This window comes from Nematostella vectensis, chromosome 3, assembly GCF_932526225.1.
Source record: "Nematostella vectensis chromosome 3, jaNemVect1.1, whole genome shotgun sequence".
Taxonomy (NCBI): Eukaryota; Metazoa; Cnidaria; class Anthozoa; order Actiniaria; family Edwardsiidae; genus Nematostella; species Nematostella vectensis.
The window spans coordinates 14,921,382-14,939,016 of NC_064036.1; the positions used below are offsets into that span (position 1 = coordinate 14,921,382).

Sequence of the window (17,635 nt, forward strand, 5' to 3'; positions counted from 1 at the left end):
CAACGAAGGCAAATTATTTCATGCATCAATCAATTCTTTATTTGTAAACTGAACTATATACATTACATACTATAGAAGAGCCAAAGCATGTTAACGGGGATAAAACTGTAAGAGGCAAAGAAAAAGAGTAAAAGAAGGAAGGTTGACCCTTCAATACCCTGTAATAAAATCAATGAATATCTTTATTTCTTTATAATTCAAAGAACATGTCAAACCTCTCACGACCTCTGCATACTTTCAATTGATAGAAAGCAAACATATCCTAGAAATAGGACAAATAATTTTATTACTGAAAATTCAAATTATGATGAAAAAGTCGTGCTGGGTTGACTAGCGACTTCTCCAGCTTGGTACTGATGTCAAACCGCTTGCCGTGTGACGCCCGAAGAGAGGCCTTCCTGCTGTTACGGGAGGGAATAGGTAGCTCTGAATGATGTGCTGGAAGGGGCTCCATGAAGAAATACGGATGCAGAAGTGCCTACATAACAATGGGGGAGAATGCCACATAATCATTCAAAGAAAAAGCATAGGGACAATTCATTTATGCTGCCAACCTCTGACGCTGGAATTCGCTTTTTCGAAGGGTAGACAAGGAACCTTTTTAGTAAGTCCATGGCCTGAAAAAAAAGAGAAGACAAAAATGATCATCTTATCAAACTATCTTATTTCATGAAATAGTTATTTATTTCACAACTGTGGCACAACATGTTATTTTTAAAAGTCTTAAGCCCGGCGCAAACGGTAAGGGCAATTTCACGCGTACACTTTGCTTACTGCCTCGCGAGGCCAAAAACGCACAGTGTGCGGACGTCGATCGGACAAAATGACGTCTCACGAGCAACTAAGGCAAAATTATTTCCTGCTTGAACTGTAATGCCTGGTGCACACTAGCAACATAACAACATAATGATATGGGCGCGCGCACTTTGTTTAGCCCGACATAACGACATGGACATAATGACATAAAAGAAAAAAACTTTTTGTTCCTCTTATGTCGTTATGTCCATGTCGGTATGTCGAAGATAATGACATTGGCGCGCGCAGTCTTATTTTCGACACAACGACATGGAAATAACGACTTTTTTTTTTCTTTTTTGTCATTATGTCCATGTCGTTATGTCGGGCTAAACATAGTGCGCGCGCCTATGTCGTTATGTTGTTATGTTGCAAGTGTGCACTAGGTATTACGCTATGTTATGCTATGTGAGTTTCTGTGCTCGCGCGGTAGTGAGCAAAGTGCTCTCTTCATGCGCCAGGCTTGTACTGTTTCTTTTCTCTATTACCACAAGAAGTGATAATAACCCTAACCCTAACCCTGGCTATGCTACAATATTTCTTATTTTCTTACCTCAGGTGAGGCATCCGGAACAATCTTCTCAAGTGGTATAGCTGGCATGTCTGGGAATGTTATCTTGTTATAATCTGGGAGGTCTGTCATGCCCTAAGCATCAAAAGACGAACAAGGAGGGTAACTGATATTTTTTTACATGATTTTCTTCAAGGACAAAAGAAAATTATATTTTTCTTACAGGCCATATCTCTTCATTTGGAGTCCCAAGTGTTTTCAGAACACAGCACAACTGCTCTATGTCATTTTCACCCTGATTGAGAATTTTCAAAATCATATAGTCAGTAGTAGAGATCTGCAAAAACTGCTGGCATGTCACACAGATGTGATATAAAGGGTTAATAAATAAAACATGGTCTCTTGATAAAACATACCACCTACCGGAAATAAGGGAGAGTTATTCAAAAGTTCACCAAAAATGCACCCAACTGCCCTATAAAACAACAACAACAACAAAACATACAAAAATGATAATTAATAATTAAAAAATATATAATTTTGTAAAATTTACATAAAAACAGCACCCAACTTACCACAGGTCAACCCCTTCATCGTATTTCCTGGCACCATATAGTAGCTCTGGTGCTCTGTACCACCTTAAAACAATAAGGTAATAAATAAAACAATGTTACACGCTGTGTTAAGGCTTGAACGTTTTTGTAATTTGTGTAGGGATGGCAGCCCCAGGGCTTTAGAAAGGATCTTGGGGAAGGAAGAGGGGTAGAAGAGTGTCCAGCATTTCTTTTGGAGATGAAATCAAAGATTTTGACAGAATGCAGAAAATAGATTAATGCAATGGTTCCTAAAAAATGTTGAAAACCCAAGCTGTTGAGTCATACCTCGTGGCAACTTGGTGACTATACTGCCTCTCCCCTTCATTAGAAAACACACGGGCCAAGCCAAAGTCTGCAATCTTTAGGTGGCCAGTTGAGCTGATCAACAGATTAGCCGGCTTTAGATCCTGATTAGAGATAATATTTATTGGATATTTAGTTTGCCAGTAGGCCCTAATTTGGAGTTATTCAGAAATGTTTGTATTCAAGCTGTTTGGGATCCGGTGGTGCGCAAAGAGATGAGGAGAACTAGATCTGCTGGCAAAAATAGGATATTTTGATCTATACCTCTCAATATAACAATATTCTTGATATAACAACATTGATTTCAGATCCCGCCATCCTTAACATAAGTAAAATAATATATATTTACTGATATCTGTAATATATAGTAATTTTCATTTTTTTAGTTCCTTGCCATATAATTGAGGTTGCATTGTATAGGTAGATCACCTCACAAAGAATATGTCCAATATTTTTTACCCTATGCATAATTCCTTTGTTGTGACAGTATGCAACACCTTTCAGCAACATCAACAAATATCCCTTAATCTGAGCCTGAAATGAAATCCAAAGTAATCTGTCATTTCTCACATTTTAATATGGAGGATATCCTAGTCAGACAATAACTTGCCTCTGTAAGCGGTCTTTCTGAATTGCGCAGAACTTCAGATAAGTCAGACCACATATATTCAAAAACTAATACAAAGCCTGTTCCATGTGGGAAGACATCAATCAACTTGACAACCTGAAATGAGGATGATATTCTTATTGTGAACTACAGTGACCAACTGTGAATGCCTAATGGTACAGATTATATAAATACATATAAACTTACATAGGGGTTTTCTTCATTTTCCTGTAGAGATTTTATCTCCCTGGAAAAAGTAATAAAAGAGTTGTATAGTCGGTGAATTGGTTCATATCTGTAGGATGCAGCCATTGATATAATTACTAAGATATTGTACAAACCTTTTTATGTACTTAATTCATGCAGACAAGCACAAAAAAGGGCATGAAACCATTAACAATGAAAGCTATTTACCTGATTCTCAAATATGACTGCATTTTTATTATTCTCAAAGGTTGAAAGCATTTTATGACTTTCATAATAACATTTCATAATAAAATTATGAAACCAAACAATGCAGATTCAGTGTTTATCAAAGTGTGTCACCATGAAAAAGTGAACCTATTCTAGACCCTATTCGTAAATAGCTTTTAATATTCTAGTCCAGAGGGGCACAGTCCCCCTGGATATGTCATACTACTACCTTACCAGCCCTGTTCATGCTTACCTGAGAGCTGTATTAGGAATGCCATCCTCCAGTCGTCTCAGAGGGACCTTTTTAAGTGCTACAATTTCTCCACTCTATCGCAGAAAAAAATGATTCAATTGTATATGAAGCAGGATGGACAGGGAAGGGGTTCCCATATTTTTAGCTTCAGCGTGTCAAGAAATATTAAAAGAGACATACTGAGTCATGAGTTAGACAATGTTTCAACTACACCTAATGAGCCATCTTTAGGCACGCCTGTAGCCAGGATTTTGAGCGGGGGGGCTCATCCTAGCTCGTAGTGGTACCCAAATTTCCTTTTTCGTGTGGGGTGGTTCTTTTGAAATCCCCCCGGCTACGGTCGTGTTAGGGTTAAAAATTATTTTGCTGACGATCACTCCCATCTGCTTTTATTAGTGGTTGCTATTTCATTTAACTTCTTCACCTATATAGCTGTCAACTCATCCACATTAGGCGGACATCTCAAGATATTGGACCTTATCACAAACCTTATTTTTGCAAGCATTTTCATACATTTTCTCTTTTCACCCACATAGGCTCTTTTGGTTTTTTCACATTTTTCCTGTGTTTCACCCGATTTCCAAGATTTCTGTTCAGGTGGGGTTGACAGCTATGCCGACAATTCGGTTTCCAGTCACAGTACATTAAAACTTTGATAATACCTCAATATGCTTGGCTTTGAAGACAATTCCGTGTGCACCTTCACCGATTCGTCCGAGTATAGTATACTGTCCATATTGTTCCATAATTTTATGTGAGAGAACTTTTATAAACTGTAAGTATAAACAAGCTCTTTATTTGGCTCTATTCTCCCATATTCGTCGCACAATCGTGGATGTTCCTAAATTCATGCCAAGTCTTTAAAGAAAAATCCAACGAAGTATATTAGGGAAAAACAAACAGGTTGGATGAGGTTATTCGCATAGGACGAAAACTTCACATTTCGTTGTCAACAAACATTCATCTAAACCGCCATTTTGTTTCTAACTTTGATCATGCGCACTTCATTTGCAAGTGTGTACTGTGGGCTGCCTGTGGCTTTAGAAAGAGCAATATTTGCTTTATCTAGATTTTAAAAGCAAGTATTATGTCATTTTACGTATAAATTAGCCTTCATTAAAAGTTTTTTTTTCCACAAAAGTCGAATACGAACTGCAGCAAAGAATATGAATGATAATAATCCCCTTATATTGCCGTGGGAATCCTGTGGAGATGAATTGGTCTTGAAGCCGCTGGCCATTTCAACGTAGCAGCTAGATACTTCTTGTTTCAGTATTTAGGGATATTTTATTGTTCAAGCTCGATAGGGAAGCAGATAAAAATTCTACCAAGTACACCCCGATAGCGTGTGTTTACACCAACTTGTGTAGTCCATTCTTCGGATTTCCTTGGTAACCCTTTCTTCATGTCTTTTCTAAGGTAAGACAGGTTGGACGAGAGAGGGAAACGCTAAGTAGAACCTTAAATGATTTCTTAGTTTATTCTTTTTTAACACGGTTCAGTTCATGCGAATTCTTATCAAGAGTTTAAGTTATGTACTGTAATACACTGTTGTACACTCTGGTACAAGTCGTTTCGTAAGAAGTGTACACCGTTCGGTGATATAACTACTTTGTTGGGTGTACATATATTTGCTGTCGCTGGGTTGATCGCAGGGTTGATCGCAAACATTTCTGCAGTATATATAGCTTAATAATAATAAGAGGGAAAGGGCATTCTTCGATCCCAAGTTTTTTGCTGCCTTTCTGCATGAGTAAGTTTGTCTTTTTAAGTCCAAAAGTCAGGTTTTCAAGTTGAAGACGTTTTGTGTACTTACTTATAACTAGTCTAGAAGTGCAAAAAAAGATGTGAGAAATTATGTTGATACTTGTTTTAGTGCCTCCCATCCTAATATGGTGTGAAATACTTAAAAACAGGGTCCCTCTTCAAATCAACACCACCTCCCTTAAAGAAAAAAGTAACTTGCCAAAATTTTCAGCAGCAGCAAATTTTTCATGGGTTTGAATTCACAACATTGTTTGTTGGGTCTTGAAAGATCACTGTAACTGTCATGTGTGTTTTCTTCTCAGACAACTGACCTTTCTACCTTTTTTCTTTTCTTGTATCTCAACTAGTAGGCTTAGACTGAGCAAAAAGTCAAAATGAAACTCCAAAAACAGTCATTTGAATTTAGTTATTATTTTAGACTTGATTTACAAAACGTGATAGTTCCCAAACTAATATGATAGCGCAGATTCAAGTAGTTTTTCATTTATCCTTAAGTGGTTGCAGTTTGTCTTTCCATCTGCCTGCTCAACATAACTGGGGAAGGCCTACAAGCAATAATCTTTTATTTCTGATTTTCAGGATGGCACACCGCCTGACATCCCATCACCGGGCTCTGTACTCTCCGCAATATTACTCAGGGACATGTGCTCACATCACCACAACATCAGTTTACCGTGCACCCTTTGACATCAAGGATGAGGAAGACTTCAATAAAAGAGTCCTCCAGGCAACTAAGCCTACTGTTGTGGACTTTCACGCAAAGTATGTGATGAAAAGAACTACTCATTAACTTTCCCATCTAAAGCCCCCAGTTTAAAAATTATTGGCAGGAGGGGGGGGGGGGGGGGGGGGGTAAGGCATAAATTGACTTCCCCATCCAAATATAATAGGAATTTTTATGCCATTATAGCAGAAATATATAAGAGAGTTGAAACTGGCAATAAAATATTGTCTACCATCCTGCAAAAGATAAAAGTATATAAAGAAATATTAATTTATCAAAGTATTATGCATAGTCCTCAAATTATTATTTCCAAATAATATGATTGTATGCTTCTGATAGTTTAAAGTGTAAGCGGTTCCAAAGCAGCGACTTGTGGGAAGTGTGCAGTGGGCTCGTTTTAGTGTCAACCACAGTGTAGAACAGCCATCCAAGCTTGATTTAACAGCGTTTACTACAATCAACTCGTCCAACTATCGAACACATGCAGTGATAACTATGAAGTAATTAACAATTCACAAATTTAGGATAAAAACCTAAGGACTACAGGCAGTTCTGTAAATCGCAAAAAGGCTAAATCAATATTTACAAATTCAACTTACGTCTGATCTCGTCTCCGGGGCTTAAAGAAATACAACTCCAAGTAGGCTTGTAACTCTTCAAACTTTACTCTGACTTCTCTAACTCGGCTTCTCTGGCTCTCAACTCAACTCTTCTCTCTTCGGTTTCTCTGCTCAACTCTTAAAGATTGCTAAATGGGTACTATAATTTATAGGCAGGTGGGACGTGTCCTAAAGTAGGACGTGCCTCATTCCTAAACTCTTACTCAAAGGGAAATGCGTAAACTACAATAAATCTTATCAGTCTAATCATAGGAGAGGGCGGCTGTGCTCAAAATAGAGGAAGCTGTGGTAACTCAACTAAACAATTGTCTAAACTATCTAATCCGTTCAATTTAAATCAACGTTCTTTTTTGTATTTTCAATGTTCGTAACATAAAGGATCAGTTGCGGTCACATGTTTCCTCTCACCTTTATGCTCTAAGTATTTGATATATAAAATATCCCCATGCACAGAGTACTACAATCTCAGTTTATCCATTTTACCTTTGATAGCTGGTGTAATCCCTGCAAAGTGCTTACTCCAAGGCTGGATGCAATTATTGCTGAACAGGATGGGAAAGTAGATCTTGCCAAGGTAGATATTGATGTCATGGGAGAGCTGGCATTTAATTTTGGGGTAAGTGTTTTTATGATGTTTTATTTTTTTAATATGTGTATTTTGAAACAGATAACAAAACCAATGCTGTCTAAACAGGAATGCGCATGATGAGTACTAACAGTGCAATGGCACTACACTGTGGCCACATTGAGTTTTGTGAAATAGGTTTTAAGAATGTAAGAAATGTATTATTTCAGGGCTTTCATTAACTTTCAGAGTAGGCATTGGAGATTGATAAGTAAGGGGTGGAAGTTATTTTACTTTTTTAGTTCAATTTAAACTTAAGTCAACTTTAAAAAAAAGTAGCCGGTGCTCGATGGAAAATAGCCGGAGCTTCATACGGCCGCCAGGGCCTAATGAAACCCCTGTTATTTGATTGAAACCAAATTCACTAGCCAACCAGCTTGGCATATATAGAAGAAGCTTGGCTTCAGTGTGCATTAGAACACTATAAAATCATCTTTTAATTAAGTTTGTGTTAATCAAGTGTGATTCTTGCATGCTAATGCCTAACTTAAAAAACTCGTGGTGGCCACAGTAGCATGCATAGCAGTATAATTAATTAAATTTGTGTTTTGTTTTCAGGTTAATGCAGTGCCTACAGTGATAGGCATGAAAGGCGGCAAAGTTATCAATAAGTTTGAAGGAGTTGTTGAGCCACCACAAATAAGACACTTCATAGAACAGCTTACCAAAGCTTAATAAAAAAAAAACATGTACAGCATTTTGATATAATTGTTTATAAGAGTTTTTTCATGTTTCTATAAGGAGAGGTCACAGAAACTGTTCAGAGCCCAAGGGGGGACTCCAATAAAATAGATGGGGGTGATCGTCGGCAAAATCAGTTTTAACCCTAAGGGATGCGTTTTGGGTGTGTTCAACATAAATTCTTACCCATAAGAGATTGCAAATTGGGTGTGGTTGAAGGAAGTTTTAACCCTAAGAGATAGCAGAATCGGAAAAACCGTTTAACAGCCCTCAGGAATAGCAGTTGATTAAATTTTATACCCTAAGAGATAGCAGAATTAAAAAAAAATCCTTCAACATCCCCTAAAGGACAGGAGTAGGTTGAAATTTCTTTACCCTAAAAGATAGGATGATCACCCCAGTCTACTTTTCTGGCCTCCCCCAGGGTTCAAAAGGTCGTGGATAAAGTGCAAGGGAAAATATCTGTATGTTAATTAATTCAGATGATTCTTGTGACAGGCTTATTATTTCATTTTTGTAAAAATAATAAAACACAGGGGCATCTCAAGGATCGGCTGATGGCGGTGTGTACTCATAGGTATCATATGGTTTTTTGGTTTGGATCGGGTATTCGTACCAAGACGTAGGGGCCTAAAGTGGTGTGGTAGTGAGGTGGGTGTAATCGTATGGTATGGTGATGTTGGATGGTGATGGTGAGGGATGGCTAGTAAGGTAATGTGGAGTGGAGATGGTAGTAATGTAATTACGGTGGAAAGGTGGATAGGTTAGACTAGTAGGTGGTGGAGGGTGGTTGAAAGATAAAGTGGGACTTTAGAATAGGTTGTGGTAGTGTGTGGTGGGTAGGTGAAAAAGCAAAAAAATAATAATAATAATATGGTGTGGTATGGTGATGACTAATGGCTGTGTTGGTGGGGGAAAATTGGTACGGTGTATAGGTAAGAGTGGTGGTGAGGGAGATGTGGAGTAGGTGTAGTTGTGGGAACTATTAGGTATGAAATAGTATATCATGACCGTTACTATGACAATATGGAGTATGTGTATAATGCCTAAATGATGTAAAAAATGAACAGGAAATATGTCCAAAAGGTGTCGAAAAATCCACCAAAAATAATAGAATAGTTTCTATTACAGCGAAAGTAATTGTAAAATAAATTGTAGCGCAGAAATATTATAAGAAATAATATAATGAGACTAAAGAAAACAAAGAAAACTAACTTTTATGGGTTAAGAATAGAACGGAAGTGACGTAGCACTTATGCATATTCGGTAAGTTAATTATGCGACCAAATTTAGAACGAACGAACGCTTTGACACAAGCCGATGCGTTACTTTTTGGTTTGGATCGGGTATTCGTACCAAGACGTAGGGGCCTAAAGTAGTGTGGTAGTGAGGTGGGTGTAATCGTATGGTATGGTGATGCTGGAGGGTGATGGTGAGGGATGGCTAGTAAGGTGATGTGGAGTGGAGATGGTAGTGAGGTAATTACGGTGGGGAGGTGGATAGGTTGGACTAGTAGGTGGTGGAGGGTGGTGGAAAGATAAAGTGGGACTATAGAATAGGTTGTGGTAGTGTGTGGTGGGTAGGTGAAAAAGAAAAAATTAGTACTAATATGGTGTGGTATGGAGATGGCTAATGGCTGTGTTGGTGGGGGAAAAATGGTATGGTGTATAGGTAAGAGTGGTGGTGAGGGAGATGTGGAGTAGGTGTAGTTGTGGGAACTATTAGGTATGAAATAGTATATCATGATCGTTACTATGACGATATGGAGTATGAATATAATGCCTAAATGATGTAAAAAATGAACAGGAAATATGTCCAAAAGGTGTCGAAAAATCCACCAAAAATGATAGAATAGTTTCTGTTACAGCGAAAGTAATTGCAAAATAAATTGTAGCGCAGAAATATTATAAGAAATAATATAATGAGACTAAAGAAAACAAAGAAAACTAACTTTTATGGGTTAAGAATAGAACGGAAGTGACGTAGCGCTTATGCATATTCGGTAAGTTAATTATGCGACCAAATTTAGAACGAACGAACGCTTTGACACAAGCCGATGCGTTACTATGAAATAGATAAGTTCAGGTGAATGATGCGAATTTGCACGGAAAATATGTGTATTGATGGAGTTACATGAAAGACAAAGGGTTCTAACAGCGATGGCAAAAGGTTAGAGTGTAGAATGATGCCGCACGTGTTATAGGAACGGAGATAATTGCTTGTTTAAACTCGAGTGACCTCGTGCCTGACTCGATGAGTGAACTGTTAGTAAAGCAATTCACAAAGCAGAAACTAGCTTGGAGTTGTGTATAAGAACAAAATCATTCTCCAGAAAAGAATGTAAAACGGATCTAACAGATATCCCCCATTCATAATGAGGTCGTATGTGTTATAGGAACGGAGACAATTGTTTGTCAAAACTCGAGTTGCCTCGTGCCTGATTCGATGAATAAACCGTAAGTGAAGCAATTAACAAAGCGGAAACCAGCTTAAAGTTGTGTATCGGAACAAAATCATTCTACAGGAAAGAATGTAAATCAAATCTTAAATGATTTAATAAACGGAGAAGTTATTGTGTAAGGTTATGTTCGGGTGGTTAAGATTATGGGTTATGAGACTACGGGTTAAGGTTGTTATGAGAGATGGGGTTGATAATAAAACGACATGAGAGTTATGAATAGAGGGTTTTTTTTGTTTAGTAGAGAAGGTGGTTAGTAAATATGGTATTATTTGGAGATTAAAACAGTTAAAATCGGAAGCTTGTTGCTAGTGTTGTGTAGCGGATGTGAAGAGGTCGGCGGCATTAATAAAATCTGATAAAGGGGGATAATGTGAGTGTGAACAGAATGATAAGCAGGGATATTGTGAAAAGACTGTGTAGTGTTTATGGGAAAGTGTGTTGTGTGTAGGGTGGGAAAGTAATGTGTAGGATAAGAGAAAGAAAAGTGTTTGGATTGTAGGGAGGAAATGGTGAGCGGTAATAGGGGGGGGGGTTAGGTATGCGTGGAGGTATGTATGTAATGAAGTGTGTAAATGGTATGACTGACAGGCGAAATTAAACAACAACAGAGACCGAATGAGTGTTGCGAAAACGCCGAGAAAAGATAAAAAATTCTGTAGCGGTGAAAGGGTGTATTGCGGACAATGGAAATTGATGCTAGTAAAACGGCGAGAAGAAGATGAAGTAGGGGCGCGGGAGGCGACAAAGGGAGCGTGGTGAGAGTGGAGATGACGCTGAAACGTTAACAAGACAGGAAGGATAGTTTTCCCCAGATGAAGCGATAATCGGTGGTAAGAGATAAGGGGAAAAGGCAAAGGCACGAAGAAAACAACCGGCATGTATATGTAAAATGGACATAACAAAATAAACCAATAAGACAAAAGTGTGTAGGTCATTTCATTTTTGGTTTGGATCGGGTATTCGTACCAAGACGTAGGGGCCTAAAGTGGTGTGGTAGTGGGGTGGGTGTGATCATATGGTATGGTGATGTTGGAGGGTGATGGTGGTGGAGGGTGGTGAAGAGATAAAGTGGGACTATAGAATAGGTTGTGGTAGTGTGTGGTGGGTAGGTGAAAAAGCAAAAAAATAATAATTTGGTGTGGTATGGAGATGGCTAATGGCTGTGTTGGTGGGGAAAAAATTGGTACGGTGTATAGGTAAGAGTGGTGGTGAGGAAGATGTGGAGTAGATAAGGCTTATAATTTAGCGTGATGGGTCTGTGTGTGTAGAAATGGTAGTGGTGCGGAGGTCGATTTAAAATTTGTGAGGTTATGGTGTAAATGTGGGTGATAATATATCGTTATGATGTTAGGTGATCGTAAGGTGTTGGTTTGTGGGTAGGTAGGGTGGGTCATAGGGTGTGGTCGTTTGTAGTTGGATTTTGTGTTGTGGGGTAAATGTTTGTATGGTTGGGGAGGGGGCTGTATGTAGGTGTTTGTAGGGGGGGGGGAGATTGGTTGTGGGGTAGTGTCTGGTGTAGGGTGTGGCTGGTTGGCGTTTTGTGGGTTGGTTGATATAGTCGTGGGATGCTATGGTGTGTATGTAGTAGGCTATGTGTGGAGGGGTAGATGTGTGTGTGGTGGGAGGGGGGTTGGGCTGTATGTAGGGTGTGGTGTTGGAGGGAGCGCTGGTTGTAGGACTAGTGGCTGCTGTAGGGTGTGGTTGGTTTAGTGTGTTGTAGGGTGATTAGTGTTGTGGCCATGGGGGGGGGTGTGTGGTTTTGGTGTTGGCAGGGGTCTGGCTTGTGTAGGGTGTGTTAGGTGTGTATATTTTAGGTGAGAATGTAGGAGAGTGTGAGGGGGGGGGGAAGGAAGTGTATGTGTGGGTGTGTGGGGCATAGGTGGGTGTAGGTGTTGTGTTGGGGCTTGGAATAATCGTGGTGGGTTGCATGATGGCGTGGTTTGGGTAAAGTGGGTATTGGGGTGTTTGTGGGGTGAGGGATGAGGGGGTGCTTGTTGTGGGGTAGGTGGGTGGTTGGGTGCGGGTAATGTGAGTATGGGAGTACTTGAGTGGTTAGCTAGGTATGAGGGGGGAGAGAAAGTGGGTTGTGACATGAATAGAGCTGGGTGGTAGTAGTGGGTAGGTATGTTGTGTGGTAAGGATAGAATAAGATTTAATTTGTGAGAGGGATATGGGTATGTATGTGTATGTACTATGTTTAGGAGGGAAGGTGGTTGTAGGTGGGGTGGTTGTGTGTTTTTTGGGCGTGTGGTGTTGGGGGAGTGGGATAGTGTGGGGGTCTGTATGCCTAGGGGTGGTGGTAGTGGCATGTTGGGGTGTAGTTGAGGTGTGTAGGTGGGGTGAGGGGTGTGGGGTACAGGTGAGGAGTGTGCTAGTGGTGTGAGGTGGGTATGGGAGGGTGTGGGTAGTAGGGCGCGTTTAGTGGTAGGTGTGGGGAGGAGGGCTGGGCGGTGAGGTGTGGTGGGAGGGGGTGCAGTGTGGTGCAGTGGGGGTGTGGGTAGTAGGGGGTTTGGGGGTGAGGTGTGTTAGTGTGGCTAGGTGTGGGAGTAGGTGGGAAGTGTGGCGGTGTGGTGGAGGGGATCGGGGAGCTCGGGGGGAACTGTAGTGTATTATGAGGTTGGTGGCTAGGGCTGGGTGGGGGGGAGATAGATAGTAGGGCATCGAGTTGCATAGGGGAGAGGTCGTCAAGAGAATTATGGTTAGGAGATGTTGTGTGAGGGGGTGAGGCATGTTGGAGTGAAATATCATCTTCAATGTGGGAGGGGTCTGTATGAAAAGGGGTGTTGGGTGTTGAGGTGTTAGAGTAGAGTGTGGGCGTGTGGGTGGATTGGGTTGTGGCAGTAGTGGTTAACACGTGTGGGCGTACAATAGGTACTGTTGTGCCATAGCGACGGCGGGTGGAGGCTGTGGAGAGATTATAATGATGAGTGTAAGCAATGTGGGAGGGAGGGGGGTTGTGTGTTGTTATCAGAGGAAAAGTGGAAAGGAGGTAAGGTGTGGGAGGGGGTACGTCTTGGGATCACAGATTGTGATACAGCACTTTCCCCGTATGGTACATAACTTTTTGGTTTGGATCGGGTATTCGTACCAAGACGTAGGGGCCTAAAGTGGTGTGGTAGTGAGGTGGGTGTAATCGTATGGTATGGTGATGTTGGAGGGTGATGGTGAGGGATGGCTAGTAAGGTAATGTGGAGTGGAGATGGTAGTAATGTAATTACGGTGGGGAGGTGGATAGGTTAGACTAGTAGGTGGTGGAGGGTGGTGAAACGATAAAGTGGGACTATAGAATAGGTTGTGGTAGTGTGTGGTGGGTAGGTGAAAAAGAAAAAATTAGTAATAATATGGTGTGGTATGGAGATGGCTAATGGCTGTGTTGGTGGGGGAAAATTGGTATGGTGTATAGGTAAGAGTGGTGGTGGGGGAGATGTGGAGTAGGTGTAGTTGTGGGAACTATTAGGTATGAAATAGTATATCATGACCATTACTATGACAATATGGAGTATGAATCTAATGCCTAAATGATGTAAAAAATGAACAGGAAATATGTCCAAAAGGTGTACAAAAAACCACCAAAAATAATAGAATAGTTTCTATTACAGCGAAAGTAATTGTAAAATAAATTGTAGTGCAGAAATATTATAAGAAATAATATTATGAGACTAAAGAAAACAAAGAAAACTAACTTTTCAGGATAAAGAATAGAACGGAAGTGACGTAGCACTTATGCATATTCGGTAAGTTAATTATGCGACCAAATTTAGAAAGAACGAACGCTTTGACACAAGCCGATGCGTTACCATGAAAGAGATAAGTACACGTAAATGATGCGAATTTTTTGGTTTGGATCGGGTATTCGTACCAAGACGTAGGGGCCTAAAGTAGTGTGGTAGTGAGGTGGGTGTAATCGTATGGTATGGTGATGCTGGAGGGTGATGGTGAGGGATGGCTAGTAAGGTGATGTGGAGTGGAGATGGTAGTGAGGTAATTACGGTGGGGAGGTGGATAGGTTGGACTAGTAGGTGGTGGAGGGTGGTGGAAAGATAAAGTGGGACTAGGATAGGTTGTGGTAGTGTGTGGTGGGTAGGTGAAAAAGAAAAAATTAGTACTAATATGGTGTGGTATGGAGATGGCTAATGGCTGTGTTGGTGGGGGAAAAAATTGGTATGGTGTATAGGTAAGAGTGGTGGTGAGGGAGATGTGGAGTAGGTGTAGTTGTGGGAACTATTAGGTATGAAATAGTATATCATGATCGTTACTATGACGATATGGAGTATGAATATAATGCCTAAATGATGTAAAAAATGAACAGGAAATATGTACAAAAGGTGTCGAAAAATCCACCAAAAATGATAGAATAGTTTCTGTTACAGCGAAAGTAATTGTAAAATAAATTGTAGCGCAGAAATATTATAAGAAATAATATAATGAGACTAAAGAAAACAAAGAAAACTAACTTTTATGGGTTAAGAATAGAACGGAAGTGACGTAGCACTTATGCATATACGGTAAGTGAATTATGCGACCAAATTTAGAACGAACGAACGCCTTGACACAAGCCGATGCGTTACTATGAAATAGATAAGTTCAGGTGAATGATGCGAACCCGCACGGAAAATATGCGTATTGATGGAGCCACATGAGAGACAAAGGGCTCCAACAGCGATGGCAAAAGGTTAGAGTGTAGAATGATGCCGCACGTGTTATAGGAACGGAGATAATTGCTTGTTTAAACTCGAGTGACCTCGTGCCTGACCCGATGAGTGAACTGTTAGTAAAGCAATTCACAAAGCAGAAACTAGCTTGGAGTTGCGTATAAGAACAAAATCATTCTCCAGAAAAGAATGCAAAACGGATCTAACAGATCTCCCCCATTCATAATGAGGTCGTATGTGTTATAGGAACGGAGACAATTGTTTGTCAAAACTCGAGTTGCCTCGTGCCTGATTCGATGAATAAACCGTAAGTGAAGCAATTAACAAAGCGGAAACCAGCTTAAAGTTGTGTATCGGAACAAAATCATTCTACAGGAAAGAATGTAAATCAAATCTTAAATGATTTAATAAACGGAGAAGTTATTGTGTAAGGTTATGTTCGGGTGGTTAAGATTATGGGTTATGAGACTACGGGTTAAGGTTGTTATGAGAGATGGGGTTGATAATAAAACGACATGAGAGTTATGAATAAAGGGTTTTTTTTGTTTAGTAGAGAAGGTGGTTAGTAAATATGGTATTATTTGGGGATTAAAACAGTTAAAATCGGAAGCTTGTTGCTAGTGTTGTGTAGCGGATGTGAAGAGGTCGGCGGCATTAATAAAATCTGATAAAGGGGGATAATGTGAGTGTGAACAGAATGATAAGCAGGGATATTGTGAAAAGACTGTGTAGTGTTTATGGGAAAGTGTGTTGTGTGTAGGGTGGGAAAGTAATGTGTAGGATAAGAGAAAGAAAAGTGTTTGGATTGTAGGGAGGAAATGGTGAGCGGTAATAGGGGGGGGGGTTAGGTATGCGTGGAGGTATGTATCTAATGAAGTGTGTAAATGGTATGACTGACAGGCGAAATTAAACAACAACAGAGACCGAATGAGTGTTGCGGAAACGCCGAGAAAAGATAAAAAATTCTGTAGCGGTGAAAGGGTGTATTGCGGACAATGGAAATTGATGCTAGTAGAACGGCGAGAAGAAGATGAAGTAGGGGCGCGGGAGGCGACAAAGGGAGCGTGGTGAGAGTGGAGATGACGCTGAAACGTTAACAAGACAGGAAGGATAGTTTTCCCCAGATGAAGCGATAATCGGTGGTAAGAGATAAGGGGAAAAGGCAAAGGCACGGAGAAAACAACCGGCATGTATATGTAAAATGGGCATAACAAAATAAACCAATAAGACAAAAGTGTGTAGGTCATTTCAAAGAGCTCTGCGAAATGTAGAACTAAAGGCATATAACGCCAACCAAGACTTCTCTTCAGGGGGCGAGGTCTATTGGTTGGTCATATACGAACCTAGAGATGAAAGCGGGGGGACTTAGGGGAAAGCTAGGGGAAAACCGGCGATGATGGTGGGAGTAAAAGGGGAAAAAACTAGGGAGATGATTCGTATATGAAACGTGTTTCGAATGATAAGGCCCTCATCACCCGCCCCTACACGCTCGTTAGTAATGCCTCTAGTGTAGCGTGGTGCATGCAATGGCCAAACCTGTGTAGCGCCTGGCTCCGGCTGAGTGCATGGCTTGGTCTGAAAAGTAAAAGGTAGCGCGCCGGGGAATGAGGTAAAGAGAAAAAAGTGGATAGAGGCTAAGATAGGAGGGGGAAGTGTGTAGTGGACAAAATGGTGCATGTGATGGTCCTGGTTAGTGGCTGTATGTGGTGGACTAAATGATAAATAAGTGTGGGAACTTATGCATGTAGCTGGAAGGGGAGAGAATACGGATGTCGTGATGTGGTGTGTAGTATATAGGATGTGTGGAAAGGAGGGTGTACATACCCGAGATGTGTATTGGCGGAGCTTAGATTGCGTGTCTTGGAGGTATTCCGTATGCAGCGAAGTGGGGGGTTATGAGGGGATTGCGCTCGTGGTTATACGAGTATTAGATGAAAATAGATATCGCTGTTTCCGGTTCCGGTTATTGTACATCCGGGTATTTATTAACTAGGTTGCGGTTTGGTTTACAAAATTGGTAAAATATGGCGGATGAATACAATGAATGGCTATATTGTTGTACGGGAATATTTTTGAAGTGTTCTAGGCTAGATAGGATGACGGGGTGGCATACGCTGAGAGGATAGAGTGTTGGTGAGGAGCCAGGTGAGGATATTCAGGGCAGTAGCGTGTGTTACGTAGGAGTCTCGTGGAAGTTTTCCTACGGCCATTGTTGAGGCCGTTATGCCTATATCTGGAGATGGTGGCTTGTTGTCGATGGAATGTACTTCTATAGAAGGACTGTTTTTATTGGTGTGGATATGCTGTGTGGTACAGGAGACTCGTAGGATTCCTTTTTGGTTTGGATCGGGTATTCGTACCAAGACGTAGGGGCCTAAAGTGGTGTGATAGTGAGGTGGGTGTGATCATATGGTATGGTGATGTTGGAGGGTGATGGTGAAGGATGGCTAGTAAGGTAATGTATAGTGGAGATGGTAGTAATGTAATTACGGTGAAAAGGTGGATAGGTTCGACTAGTAGGTGGTGGAGGGTGGTGAAGAGATAAAGTGGGACTATAGAATAGGTTGTGGTAGTGTGTGGTGGGTAGGTGAAAAAGCAAAAAAATAATAATTTGGTGTGGTATGGA

At 40.6% G+C, this 17,635-nt stretch overlaps 2 protein-coding genes and 2 long non-coding RNA genes across 5 annotated transcripts; 2 read left to right on the forward strand and 2 right to left on the reverse strand.

The window, feature by feature from the left end:
• Positions 1 to 16: 16 nt before the first annotated feature.
• LOC5522173 (cyclin-dependent kinase 20) lies at positions 17 to 4,661 on the reverse strand. 2 transcript variants are annotated; one of them, XM_001641878.3, is made up of 12 exons: positions 4,142 to 4,661; positions 3,480 to 3,553; positions 3,020 to 3,059; positions 2,816 to 2,929; positions 2,665 to 2,739; positions 2,188 to 2,309; positions 1,882 to 1,944; positions 1,730 to 1,781; positions 1,530 to 1,601; positions 1,349 to 1,441; positions 555 to 617; positions 17 to 478 (listed from the first exon to the last, which is right to left on the reverse strand). In XM_001641878.3, exons 1-12 carry the CDS (start codon positions 4,223 to 4,225, stop codon positions 287 to 289), a joined length of 1,044 nt encoding a protein of 347 aa, XP_001641928.1. In that variant the 5' UTR covers positions 4,226 to 4,661; the 3' UTR covers positions 17 to 286. The 2 variants fall into 2 exon arrangements, with proteins under 2 accessions (XP_001641928.1, XP_032223644.1); XM_032367753.2 differs by lacking the exon at positions 4,142 to 4,661 and adding an exon at positions 3,968 to 4,131.
• Positions 4,662 to 4,739: 78 nt separating this feature from the next.
• LOC5522300 (thioredoxin, mitochondrial) lies at positions 4,740 to 8,443 on the forward strand. Its single transcript, XM_001642000.3, has 4 exons — positions 4,740 to 4,898; positions 5,826 to 6,008; positions 7,083 to 7,206; positions 7,774 to 8,443. The coding sequence occupies exons 1-4, from the start codon at positions 4,885 to 4,887 to the stop codon at positions 7,888 to 7,890; spliced, it is 438 nt and encodes a 145-aa protein (XP_001642050.2). The 5' UTR covers positions 4,740 to 4,884; the 3' UTR covers positions 7,891 to 8,443.
• A 306-nt stretch (positions 8,444 to 8,749) lies between these two features.
• LOC125561248 lies at positions 8,750 to 16,726 on the forward strand. Its single transcript, XR_007307279.1, has 2 exons — positions 8,750 to 11,287; positions 16,252 to 16,726. It is a non-coding gene; the product is annotated as an uncharacterized LOC125561248 (long non-coding RNA).
• Positions 15,555 to 17,018, reverse strand: LOC125561249. Its single transcript, XR_007307280.1, has 2 exons — positions 16,834 to 17,018; positions 15,555 to 16,584 (listed from the first exon to the last, which is right to left on the reverse strand). It is a non-coding gene; the product is annotated as an uncharacterized LOC125561249 (long non-coding RNA).
• Positions 17,019 to 17,635: the final 617 nt, after the last annotated feature.